Raw genomic sequence first — 12,921 nt, 5'->3', positions numbered from 1 at the left:
ATATCATTTAAGTTTTTTTAAAAATATTTTATTTATTTTTATTTTATGTAGTGTATTGCCTGCATGTATGTGAGTGCACCTGTGTAGTGCAGTGCCGTGGTCAGAAGAGGGCTTCAGATTCCCCTGGAACTGGAGTTAAGGACAGTTTGTAGCCACCATGTGGGTGCTGGGAATCGAACCTGGGTCCTTTGCAAGAGCAGTCAGAGCTCTTAACCGCTGAGCCATCTCTCCAGCCCCTATTTTCCTTTTTGTAAAGACTTGGTTTCTCCATGTAATAAACTCCACCAATGCTTCAAGCAATGATAAACAAATTCAGGAACAGCTACATACCCTTATGCTGTCTGCCCTTCTAGAACAGAATAAACTGGTTAGAATTGAATGGGAAGTCTGACTGGATGGTCTAGAAATCAGACTTTGAATCTAGTCACAGTCTGCCAGTGTGCACTATGTGGCTTCCAACAAGCCACTTTCCTTCTCTGGGTCTCCACTTTCACAACTGTGTAAAGGGAAGGAATTGAACTAGAGTTCTAGTTCTAAAACAGGGAGATGTGTTAGCAGAGAGGATTCTCTTTGTAGACTTCTTTGAATTGGGGTAAAACTATTACAGTGCTTCTGGGCTGTTTTATATTGTGTTTGCAAATATGTCCGAGAACTGTACTCAAATTCATTTTAGCAATTTGTTGTCTTCTGGCTCTGTACAGAGTCCACGCTGACACTATGACACTCACCCAGGCTTACTTTGCTTTGTCCACAGTGGCTTTTCTATCTCCTACACCTTCTGCTATTATTTTAAGCTACTAAAATCCTAGGTTCTGGGGATGTAGTTCAGTGATGGAGGACATGTTTAGCATATGGAAGGCCCTGAGTTTGAGTCCTAGTACCAAACAACATTGCCATAACCTCCCTTTCCTTCACTACCACCTTAATGAAGACTTCTGTGAATATTCCTTCATAAAATGCCTGCAATCTGCCATGGACCACATTCCTTTACCTTGGTTTGGCATCTCCTCTCCAGGTCTGTTAGTGGGGATCACACACCGTCTGACATTCATTGATATTACCCACAGAGTCTCGAGACTCATCGTGGGTGTACTATAAGGGGGTTCATGATGCAGAGGCTATGAGAAATAGGCCCGTGTTCAAATATCTGTGTGTCTTTGCATGACCTCCTCAATGAACTAAGCTTCCTGGTCCTTCTCTGTAAGATGGCCCATTAAGTTCTGCTTTATGGCAGTTGCTGTGAGAAGAAAAGTGGTAATACTGGCACCATTAGCAGCAAATCCAGACTGAAAGAATCAGGACCAAAATGGTATCAGCCAAGTATGAATGACTTACAAAACCCATTTACAGTATGTCTGTGAACTCTGACACTTTATTGACCCAATCAGAATAGTGAAGCATTTTCTCCCAGTTGCTTTAAAGTCAGGTTGGAGGGCAGGTCTGCTGTATTGCTCTAACAGTTTCTCCCACAGAGGTCTGAACTCAGCAGATTCTTGCCTTTCCTTTCTTGCCTCAGGAATGAACATACACCACAAGGTTGACAACTGAGGGTTGAGAGTCTGAGACTGGAGCAGCTGGTAGCAATTATTTATAAGGGGCAACTTTAAAACTCCCTTTATTAGAATTTTCCAAAATTAATAACGTTCTGCTGATTTTAAAAAATATAATCTCAAAATGATGAAATTCTAGTGAGGGAAAAGATCTTCAGTGCAAATCTTAGGCCTGTGCTACAATATGTATCAATGGAATTAAAAATCAGTAAAGTCTGTTATTAAAAAGTAAACCTGTGGTGGCGCACGCCTTTAATCCCAGCACTCAAGAGGCAGAGGCAGGCGGATCTCTGTGCGTTCAACGCTAGCCTGGTCTACATAGTGAGTTCCAGGCAAGCTGGTGCTACTGGGAGACCCTGTCTAAAAAAAGAGACCAAAAAACCCCCAAAACAAAACTAAACCCCAAGCCTTAGTTCTGTTTAGGGTGTCAAACGTGCTCTCTTTATTTCAGATCATAGAGGCACACTTTCTCTTTCACTGTATCCTTTGCTTTCTTTTCAATTTGGGCATCCACAGATGGGTACTTATTTCACAACTACATTCATTAAAAACACATCCTTGAGCCGGGCTTGGTGGCACACGCCTTTAATCCCAGCACTCGGGAGGCAGAGGCAGGCGGATTTCTGTGAGTTCGAGGCCAGCCTGGTCTACATAGTGAATTCCAGGACAGCTGGGGCTACAGGGAGACTGTGTCTGAAAAAGACCAAAAAACAAAACAAAGCAAAAAAACCAAACAAACAACAACAACAAAAAACAACACACACACATCCTGTATTCGGGTGTGCTCAACGTGCAGCAACTATTTCTTTCATCTGATGTATTTTCCAAAAACACACATCAAATATTTTCTCCATTCCTTTTTGCTCTGAATAGTGCCCCCCACTAGTATATCTGGTGGTGGCAGTGAGCTGAAGAGGTGGGCATTACAATGGTCGAAATATCTGTTCTAGAATTCATGTTAAAATTAAATCCCCAGTATATGGTATGAAGGGGTGAGACCAGGGGGCATTTTTAAGACATGAGTAGGCCCTCATGAATGGATTAAGCCATTGCCTTGACAGTTATAAAAGCTGGTCTGGGCATCTGTCATGTGGCCCTCTTACCATGTGAAACCTCATGAAGTCTTGAGATTCTGCTGAGCCCCCGCATGAGAAGGCCCTCACCAGAAGCAACCCTCAACCTTGGACTTCTCAGCCCCCAGGACCCTGAGCTGAATAAACCTTTCCTGAGAAATTACTTGGACTGAGGTATTTTGTTTTAGTCCATTTTATGTTACTAAGACAGACATCACATATTTTAAAAATATTTTATTTATTATTTTTATTTTATGTGTATGAGTGTATTGCCTTCATGTATGTGAGTGCACCCTTGGAGGTCAGAAGAGGGCTTTGGAGTCCCCTGGAACTGGAGTTAAGGACAGTGGGGCTGGAGAGATGGCTCAGCGGTTAAGAGTACTGGCTGCTCTTGCAGAGGACATCACATATTTTAAATGTGGAGTAAAATTCATTCTTCTCTACAATCTGTTTTTTTTTTTAGGAAGATCTAATTTCTTTTGGGGCTGACCATGGAGCATTTCATTCTAGAGCATTTCAGAAGTTGGCAGATTAATTTCTCTGTGGGTTTTTAAATAATGCTGAGATTCTTCATAATAAAAGTTAGCTCCTCATCCTTCCTAATATATTTACTGAGCTCAGGAATTAACACCTGATTTATTCAGGCCGTGTAATCTTTTTGGTTGAAATGAAAAGATCTCCAAAGTTGTCCAACCTTTATGAAAATGTGGGAATGGACTATGTAGGGAATAAATAGCAATATAAATCTAGTAGAGTTTGTGAAAACACTTGCCATCTATCCTTCCACATTCCATATACATTAGCATAAAATGAACACACACACATAACAATAAAAATATTTAAAACTAAAGAAAATCAACAGTTAACTAAGAATGGGCAATAAGTAAATCTCCTTTTGCTATTTCAAAACCAATTATCAACAAAAACCCTCCATTCTTTTTTTTCTTTGAGTCAGGGTCTCAGTATGTATCTGTAGCTGGAACTCGAGATGTAGACCAGGCTGGCCTTCAACTTACAGAGATCCAGCATCTGCCTCTGTCAGGTGCTAGGATTAAAGGCATGTGGCACCATGCTGGGATCCTTCTTTCTTTCTTTTAACATTTATTTGTGTGTGTGTGTGTGTGTGTGGTGTTTCTATGGGAGTGTGTGGATGTGTCACACTGTATGTTTGGAAGACAGAGGACAATATGCAGGAATTTCCTCTCTTCCTCTACCATGTGGGTTCTGAGGGTCAAAGTCAGGTCATCAGGCTCACTGGCAAGTGCCTTCTCACTAGCCCCCTTCTTTCTTTCTCATGTGTCATCTGCTGTCCTATTTTCAGTTTCACAGAAGTCAAATCATATTTGTAAAGAGAAAAGTTTGTATCAGAATACACAACGATAGGGATGTGCTGGCTCCATTTTGCTTGGTTCTAGTTGATACAGAATGACACTGGTTGAATTTTACTGTACCAGTTCCAAACCATCACATACATGTTGTTTCTAAAATGTAGTATTAGACTTTCTACTAAGCATACTGCTGCACCTATCCAGCTGTGCTGGATAGCTTTAGTGTCAACTTAACACACCTGGATTGAGGGAGCCTCAATTGGGGAATTTCCTCTATTGGACTGGCCTGTGGCCATGTCTGAGGGGCATCTTCTTGATGAGTGATGTGGACAGGCCCAGCCCACTGTGGGTGGTGCCACCCCTGGGCAGGTGGGCCTGTGTTGCATAAGAAAACAGGCTGAGCAGGGATCAGGTGAGCAAGTCAGCAAGCAGTGTTTCTCCATGGCCTGTGCTCCAGCTCCTGCCTCCAGGTTCCTGCCCTGAGTTCCTACCTTGGGCTCCCTGATGAACAGTGACCTGGGAGATGTAAGACAAATAAACCCTTTCCTCCCTAAGTTGGTATTGGTCAGAGTATTTTGTCACAGCGATGGAGAAACTAGGACACCCGCTTAATAAGAAAATGAACATAAGCAAAAGCTATAGTTTCTCCTAAAATGGCTGGTTTTGAGGCTGCTCAAGTTTTTTCTAAAACACACTGAGACTCTGAAGAAATTCAGTGGTACAGGCTTGGCACAAATCTCACTCCTACCATAACCCCTGTAAAACAGGAAACTCCTGACTGCTAAGCTTTGTCTGACACTGAAGCTTCTGTTAGCTTGATTCTACAGCTGAAGGCCCTACATTTGCATTCAGGAGGTGTTCATAAATGCCAGTTTTTTTCATGACTATGTAAACAGGTGGGTTTACTTCCATGGCAACCAAAAAATATATCAGGTTGAATACTTGGCTGGCAACTGTCTTAGTGATATTTCAAATACTATCTTTTTACATAGCTGAGATAAACAGGCTGGCGAATATTCTGTTCAAGAGAACAAACTCTGATACCTAGAAACAGTTTAATTGTGATCTTTTGACGGTTTTACACAATTCTAAGCCCCAGTAGACATCACTGATCATACCAAAGCACAGTGAATCTCTCACCTGCCTATTTATGTCTCTAGAATTAATGATGCAAACAAAACCTGCAAGGAAAAGAAGAGTTTAAATTGTAGCCATTGACAGAGTCAAATCATTTCCTAAAAGAAGCCCATAGCTGGGTGTGGTGGCACACACTTTTAATCCCAACACTCGGGAAGCAGAGGCAGGCAGATCTCTGTGAGTTAGAGGCCAGCCTGGTCTACCTAGCAAGTTCCAGGCTATCCAAGGGTATATAGCAAGACCCTGTCTCAACAAAACAAAACAAAGAAACAAACTAAAAGAAACCCACTCATGATTTGCTTATAGCTTCGCCAGAACAATACAAGGAATGTGTAACAAACGTCACTATCTGAGGGAAAGAAGTTAAAATTTCTAGAAAGTGTGTTGAATTCTCTAATATTCAGACAAATTTTATTATTTTTTAACATGAACCAAAGTTTTCCTTAGAATTTTCTTAATAGAAAAACTAATGGCAAGCAATACTTTTGAAAATAGTCACAGGGATGGAGAGATGCTCAGTGGCTAAGAGCGCTGGCTGCCCTTGCACAGAACCTGGGTTTGGTTCCTAGCACCCACATGGCAGCTAACATCTCCACTTTGGGGGATCTAATGCCTTCTTCTGGTATTGCATGACACAGGTGGACTTACATACATGCAGGCAATAAATACACTTATACACATAAAATACAAATAATACATAAAATATTTTAAAAAAGAAAATAATCACAAGAGGTCCAGCCAAATGGCTTCCAAAACAGAGCAGGACTGTCCAAAGAATGTCAACATATACTATATGCAGGTCTAATACTCACGGAACTGTTAATAAACAGAAGCTTCAGAGACATCACTGGGGTGCCAAAAGCAGAAGCTGAAAGCACCAGAGACTGACCAGAAAGGGGCGTGTGCATTTGCATGGATCGTGGGCCAACTAAACTCTAAGTTAGGGGAGGTTTAAAGTTGCTTCAGAAGAATTCTACACAAATGGTATTAACTGATCTCTAACTTCTGATTCATAGACCTCAATTTCCAGGCAGCTGTGTGTCATTCTTTATTGAGTGACAGGTGTCACCAAGGTTGTCCAGATCCTCATGCTCTTGGACTCAGGCTCTTCTGTCATTTCCAAGTGCTCTCTCAGCATCGAAGGACAGATAGAATTAGAGAAACTGCATGTGCAAATTATTCTCAGTCCAAAGTAATGCCAACAGACCCAGTCTCAGGGTCATGTGTGACAAGCAGAAATATGTCCCTAATTGACAAGAAAGTTTCTCCACTTCAGGGGGCTCCCCCAGGGGCCCACGATCTCTTACCTCAGAAAGTGCTTCATGGTGCCTGTGTTGACCATCCAGATGCTACGCAAAGGGTCTCCGTAAGGAAATGCTTCCAATGTTGCTTTTGCCAAAGTATGTATGAGCTGTGGGGGAGAAATTAGATATATTTACTAATCAAGGAACTGAAATCTTCAAATCAAAAAATTCCTGCTTACTGAGGTAACACAACACAATTCACACCCAGAACAATATCTCTTGAACTAACTACAAAGGGCAATTCCACAGACAGAGATTAAATATAGCCATTCACCGTGGAACTGTATGATTAACTTTCCATTTGACATCACTTCTGGAGATGATATAATTTTATGAACTTCAATAATAAGCCTTTTCTCTATTTTGAGTATTATTCCTACATTTTAAGGAACACTATGTGTAAGAAAAGCAGAAACAAAGAACCATAGAAATTACTATCCTGGTGTGCTGGACGGCTTCAGTTGTCAACTTGGCACACCTGGGTGGAGGGAACCTCAGTTGAGGAATTGTCTCCATTGGATTGGCCTGTGACCATGTCTGTCAGACATCTTCTTGATCATTAAGTGATGTGGGTAGTGCCGCCCCTAGGTGGTCTTGTGTTGTATAAGAAAGCAGGCTGAGCACAGCCAGAGGAGCAAGTTAGTAAGCAGCATTCCCCTATGGTCTGTGCTTCAGCTCTTGCCTCCAGGCTCCTGCCCTGAGTTCCTGCCTTGACTTCCCGAGATGAATGGATGTGCTGTAATTTAAAAAAACCCTTTCTTCCCAAGGTTTTGATCAGTGTTTTTCTCACAGTAATAGAAAGTAACTAGAACACCTGATTTCTGGATATGCAGTGGCTTCCAACCTGGAAGCATCAAGCTTCCAAAAGTGTGACTCAAAAAGGACCAGAAGCAACTGATAACATTGCTAAGCTCAGAAGAAGAGAGCACGGTATCTGACGATATGGAATATTACCCTAAACCAAATTAATCATACAAATTAATAAATGCTAATAGAAAAGTTTAACTAGTTGCTCAAGAGCTAGGTATTCTGGACAAATATAAATATGTTCCAGTTCAAGTTTTTTGACACTATGAACAGAGCAATAAGATTCTACATCTGCATAGTTCTTTTAAGTTTACATTTTCTCTAAGGGTCAGGGAATATCACAGAAGAGGGGGTGAAAAGAATGCAGGAGTGGAAGACAGGGAAAGGGGCTGTGAAATGCCATCATCCATGATACAGCCATTGCAGTCATGAACTCACAGCAGCTGTGGTTACCTACACTTGGCCTGCACACGACTGGCCCTGTTGACAAACAGTTATGGGGGTGGGGGTGGCTCACAGAGGAGCCCTGCCTCTCCCTGCTGATAGATTCTGGAAATGGGGTAGTCTTTGTCTTTAGTTGTGTACCCTTTGGCGAGCCCACCAAGTTCCAATGGATAGTTCCAAACCCAGAGTCATGTAGATGGCCCTGGTTAAAGTCAGTGGGTCTCAAAGCAAAAAGATGTGAATGTGGGAAAGGACTGATAGGAAGTTGAGGCAGGAACCCGGATGTAGGGGCTGAGGGCTGAGAGGGAAGGGGGACTGGAGGTGAAGGGGCTGAGGGGAGAGAGGGAAGGAGACTGGAGGGGAAGGGGCTGAGGGGGGCGACGGAAGGGGGACTGGAGGAGAAGGGGCTGAGGGGAGAGAGGGAAGGAGACTGGAGGGGAAGGGGCTGAGGGGGGCGACGGAAGGGGGACTGGAGGAGAAGGGGCTGAGGGGAGAGAGGGAAGGAGACTGGAGGGGAAGGGGCTGAGGGGGGCGACGGAAGGGGGACTGGAGGAGAAGGGGCTGAGGGGAGAGAGGGAAGGAGACTGGAGGGGAAGGGGCTGAGGGGGGCGACGGAAGGGGGACTGGAGGAGAAGGGGCTGAGGGGAGAGAGGGAAGGAGACTGGAGGGGAAGGGGCTGAGGGGGGCGACGGAAGGGGGACTGGAGGAGAAGGGGCTGAGGGGAGAGAGGGAAGGAGACTGGAGGGGAAGGGGCTGAGGGGGGCGACGGAAGGGGGACTGGAGGAGAAGGGGCTGAGGGGAGAGAGGGAAGGAGACTGGAGGGGAAGGGGCTGAGGGGGGCGACGGAAGGGGGACTGGAGGAGAAGGGGCTGAGGGGAGAGAGGGAAGGAGACTGGAGGGGAAGGGGCTGAGGGGGGCGACGGAAGGGGGACTGGAGGAGAAGGGGCTGAGGGGAGAGAGGGAAGGAGACTGGAGGGGAAGGGGCTGAGGGGGGCGACGGAAGGGGGACTGGAGGAGAAGGGGCTGAGGGGAGAGAGGGAAGGAGACTGGAGGGGAAGGGGCTGAGGGGGGCGACGGAAGGGGGACTGGAGGAGAAGGGGCTGAGGGGAGAGAGGGAAGGAGACTGGAGGGGAAGGGGCTGAGGGGGGCGACGGAAGGGGGACTGGAGGAGAAGGGGCTGAGGGGAGAGAGGGAAGGAGACTGGAGGGGAAGGGGCTGAGGGGGGCGACGGAAGGGGGACTGGAGGAGAAGGGGCTGAGGGGAGAGAGGGAAGGAGACTGGAGGGGAAGGGGCTGAGGGGGGCGACGGAAGGGGGACTGGAGGAGAAGGGGCTGAGGGGAGAGAGGGAAGGAGACTGGAGGGGAAGGGGCTGAGGGGGGCGACGGAAGGGGGACTGGAGGAGAAGGGGCTGAGGGGAGAGAGGGAAGGAGACTGGAGGGGAAGGGGCTGAGGGGGGCGACGGAAGGGGGACTGGAGGAGAAGGGGCTGAGGGGAGAGAGGGAAGGAGACTGGAGGGGAAGGGGCTGAGGGGGGCGACGGAAGGGGGACTGGAGGAGAAGGGGCTGAGGGGAGAGAGGGAAGGAGACTGGAGGGGAAGGGGCTGAGGGGGGCGACGGAAGGGGGACTGGAGGAGAAGGGGCTGAGGGGAGAGAGGGAAGGAGACTGGAGGGGAAGGGGCTGAGGGGGGCGACGGAAGGGGGACTGGAGGAGAAGGGGCTGAGGGGAGAGAGGGAAGGAGACTGGAGGGGAAGGGGCTGAGGGGGGCGACGGAAGGGGGACTGGAGGAGAAGGGGCTGAGGGGAGAGAGGGAAGGAGACTGGAGGGGAAGGGGCTGAGGGGGGCGACGGAAGGGGGACTGGAGGAGAAGGGGCTGAGGGGAGAGAGGGAAGGAGACTGGAGGGGAAGGGGCTGAGGGGGGCGACGGAAGGGGGACTGGAGGAGAAGGGGCTGAGGGGAGAGAGGGAAGGAGACTGGAGGGGAAGGGGCTGAGGGGGGCGACGGAAGGGGGACTGGAGGAGAAGGGGCTGAGGGGAGAGAGGGAAGGAGACTGGAGGGGAAGGGGCTGAGGGGGGCGACGGAAGGGGGACTGGAGGAGAAGGGGCTGAGGGGAGAGAGGGAAGGAGACTGGAGGGGAAGGGGCTGAGGGGGGCGACGGAAGGGGGACTGGAGGAGAAGGGGCTGAGGGGAGAGAGGGAAGGAGACTGGAGGGGAAGGGGCTGAGGGGGGCGACGGAAGGGGGACTGGAGGTGAAGGGGCTGAGGGGAGAGAGGGAAGGGGGACTAGAGGTCAGAGTGATTAGAGTGCATCATACATGCGTGACATTGTCAGACAGACAGCAAATTTAATTTTTAAAAATCTGAATAAATTGCTTTCCCAGAACCCACAATATCAGGTTGTTGGCCTTTCTTCCAGTAAGGTGGACACATAGGGAGGCCTCCAAAGAGGCAAGGTAGGAGGATGTAGGTTGAAACAGACCAAAGAAGAGAGGCTGGGAACAAGAACAGAGAGGTCACTTCCCAAAAAAGGGACAATGTGCCGCAGCTGAGTGTGTGCACACATGGCAGAGGGTGGAGTGAGAGCTACCACCCAGAAGAGTTCAAAGTTAGGGGTGAACAGCCCAAGTAAATGCCCTCAATGCCCATTTGCCTCTGCAAATATTCCCTGTATATTGAAAAAAGAAATCTGTACACTGAGATTGTGGTTTATTGCTTCTGAGAAGACAGGGAGGGGAGACATGATTTTCAACTTTATACATTTCTCTCTTAAAATGTGTCTGAAGCAAAATAAAGAAAATACTTGCTCATTTGTGGTGGTGGGAAGGCCACCATTCTTAGTATATTTGTGACTTCTAAATGAATCCAACTTGTACTTAAGCACATGGGTTTGAAGGTCAGGAGGTCATTCTAGATTGGAGATATTTAGGTTTCCTTAGCATGTAATTAAAACCATAGCCCAGAAGGAATTCCTAAACAAATGGCATATACAACTTGTGTTCCTGACAAGAGTTCTTTATCATGGAGTTAAGATTACAGTTCTCATACTACAGAGGTGGGAAAGAAAGAGTTACAGGTTGCAAATATTTTTGTCAGAATTAAAACACTTTATCTTGAAGTGGTTTAATTGCAGTTAGCTAAAAAATTGGTTTATCTGAAAACATATCTCATCTCAAAATAATATGGAATAAATGAAATTATACAATGCTAAAGCTTTTTTAAAAGGGGGCTTCTACAGCAAAAAGCTTTCTGTGCTCTACATTGTGGTCCCTGAATTTACTCATTAAAAACACATTGTGCTGAACAGTGCAACATGGTTTGACGCTGTGGGGGAGACCTTCCTAATCAAGGGAAAAAACGGCAACGTGGTAGGGAGGGTACATAATAGGTATGAGCATAAATTTTAGAGAGAGAATTCATAGCTTGACTCTACAAGTAACCAACTCATAGCTTTAGATGAGCTGCTCATCTTGTTTAGGGCCTGGTGGGAAGGGCTGTTAAAGTTACCTTGTAAGGGTTGAGTAGACCAAAGCATAAGAGATGCTTAGCATAGTTATAGGCACATAATGGGCACCCTGGGAGTGGACCTGTGTAGCAATATGATTTTATCATTATTATATTTTTTCCTAAAGTAAAAGAGCATTTTCTTTAAAAACCAATTAAGAAATTGTTTAAAAAAATCGTGTCTTGAAGTGGGGAGATGAGAGTGGTGGGGGGGACACGAACAGCAGGGAAGAGCATTGAGCAGGTAGAATCAACTGGACTCACTGATTGGATGGAAAAAAGTGATGGTAAAGAAAATAACCATTAGTTTTAATTATCTGTCCTCCAAACAGGAAGCAAGGATAACAATTAGATGTAATTTATCTATCCCCTAAAGAGGAAACACCAAAAATGGCTTTGAGGTGTTAAAGAGTTTGTGCACGCACCATTTAACTCACTGTTTGCTGGTTAATAATGATATAGCTTTGCTCAATTTTGTAAAGAGAAACAAAAAAATTGCTTTGTTGAAATCATTGCTTATGCCAGGTGTAGTGGCGTATGCCTTTAATCCCAGCACTTGGAAGACAGAGGCAGGTGGATATCTATGAATTCAAGGCCATCCTGGTCTACATAGTGAGTTCTGGGGCTACAGGGAGACCCTGTCTCAAAAAGATTAAAAAGAAATATTACTTATTTCTGTATGTTTTAAGGGAGTCATAATTTATTGTTAGGCAATCTTTGTGGGACACATGGTACTCCAAGGCACTATTGATAAGAAACAACCTTTAAGTATGTTTTCATGGCTAAGTTAATGCTTTCCAAGTGCCTGGTCAGGGTCTAAGAATGGGGAGCATTTAGGTTTTTCTCCTCATCTTCATGGTGTTGTCATAACATGGCTACAATAGAATCTTGAATATTTAACATACCAGGCTTAGCAACTATAATGGTTAAATGAAAGTTACCTGCCTGGTTTATAGCTTTTTTCACTCATTAAAAAAATATAGACGTTGGGGCTGGAGACATGGCTCAGCGGTTAAGAACTCTGGCTGTTTTTGCAGAAGACCCCGGTTCGAATCCCAGCACCCACATGGCAGCTAACAACTATCCATAACCCCAGTTCCAGGGGAACTGACAGTTTCTTCTGTCCTCTGTGGGCACTGCACAACACGGGTGCACTTACACACATGCAGGCAATACATGCATACACATAAATAAAAATAAAAGATTTTTAAAAATAGATGTTAACCTTTTGTTTAATTTAGAAAAAGTTCATCATTGTTCTTATCAGACTTTAATGTCACCTGTTTCATAGGAATTAAGGAACATATAAATGCTGCTCTGGCTCTCTCCTACCTGCAGGCTTCTCTCCGGGTAAGTCCATTGGGGTAAGTCCATTGTGCCCTCTGCACCTCGACTCCCCCAGCCCCATTCACCCTCCCATCTTCCCCGCCTTTCTCTCCTCCAAGTTTGGGCCCTGCCCTGTTCCTTGTCTTGGGGCCCCAGACACTTGGGGAACCAGTACTGCTTCCTGTGCTGCTCTGGCTCTCTCCTACCTGCAGGCTTCTCTCCGGGTAAGTCCATTGGGGTAAGTCCATTGTGCCCTCTGCACCTCGACTCCCCCAGCCCCATTCACCCTCCCATCTTCCCCGCCTTTCTCTCCTCCAAGTTTGGGCCCTGCCCTGTTCCTTGTCTTGGGGCCCCAGACACTTGGGGAACCAGTACTGCTTCCTGTTCCTTTTCATCCAGACCAACTTAGTGCCTTCTCTGGGTCCCAGGAGCACTGCTTCTGGGCCTGGCCCTGC

General features: G+C 46.1%; 1 protein-coding gene across 5 annotated transcripts in view; it reads right to left on the bottom strand.

The window, feature by feature from the left end:
* Positions 1–12,921, bottom strand: part of Elmod1 (ELMO domain containing 1) — a 97,008-nt gene that overhangs the window by 52,878 nt on the left and 31,209 nt on the right. For all 5 annotated transcript variants that reach the window (XM_029561893.1, XM_008829702.3, XM_008829704.3 and 2 more), the window contains one exon: positions 6,396–6,499. Coding sequence is in view for 4 of the 5 variants with exons in the window: in XM_008829702.3 (XP_008827924.1) it covers positions 6,396–6,430 (35 nt within the window). In the remaining variant the exon portion in view is untranslated. The remainder of the gene's footprint in view (positions 1–6,395; positions 6,500–12,921) is intronic.

This window comes from Nannospalax galili, unplaced genomic scaffold, assembly GCF_000622305.1.
Source record: "Nannospalax galili isolate Female #2095 unplaced genomic scaffold, S.galili_v1.0 scaffold854, whole genome shotgun sequence".
NCBI lineage: Eukaryota > Metazoa > Chordata > Mammalia > Rodentia > Spalacidae > Nannospalax > Nannospalax galili.
This window is presented reverse-complemented; position numbering and strand designations above follow the sequence as displayed.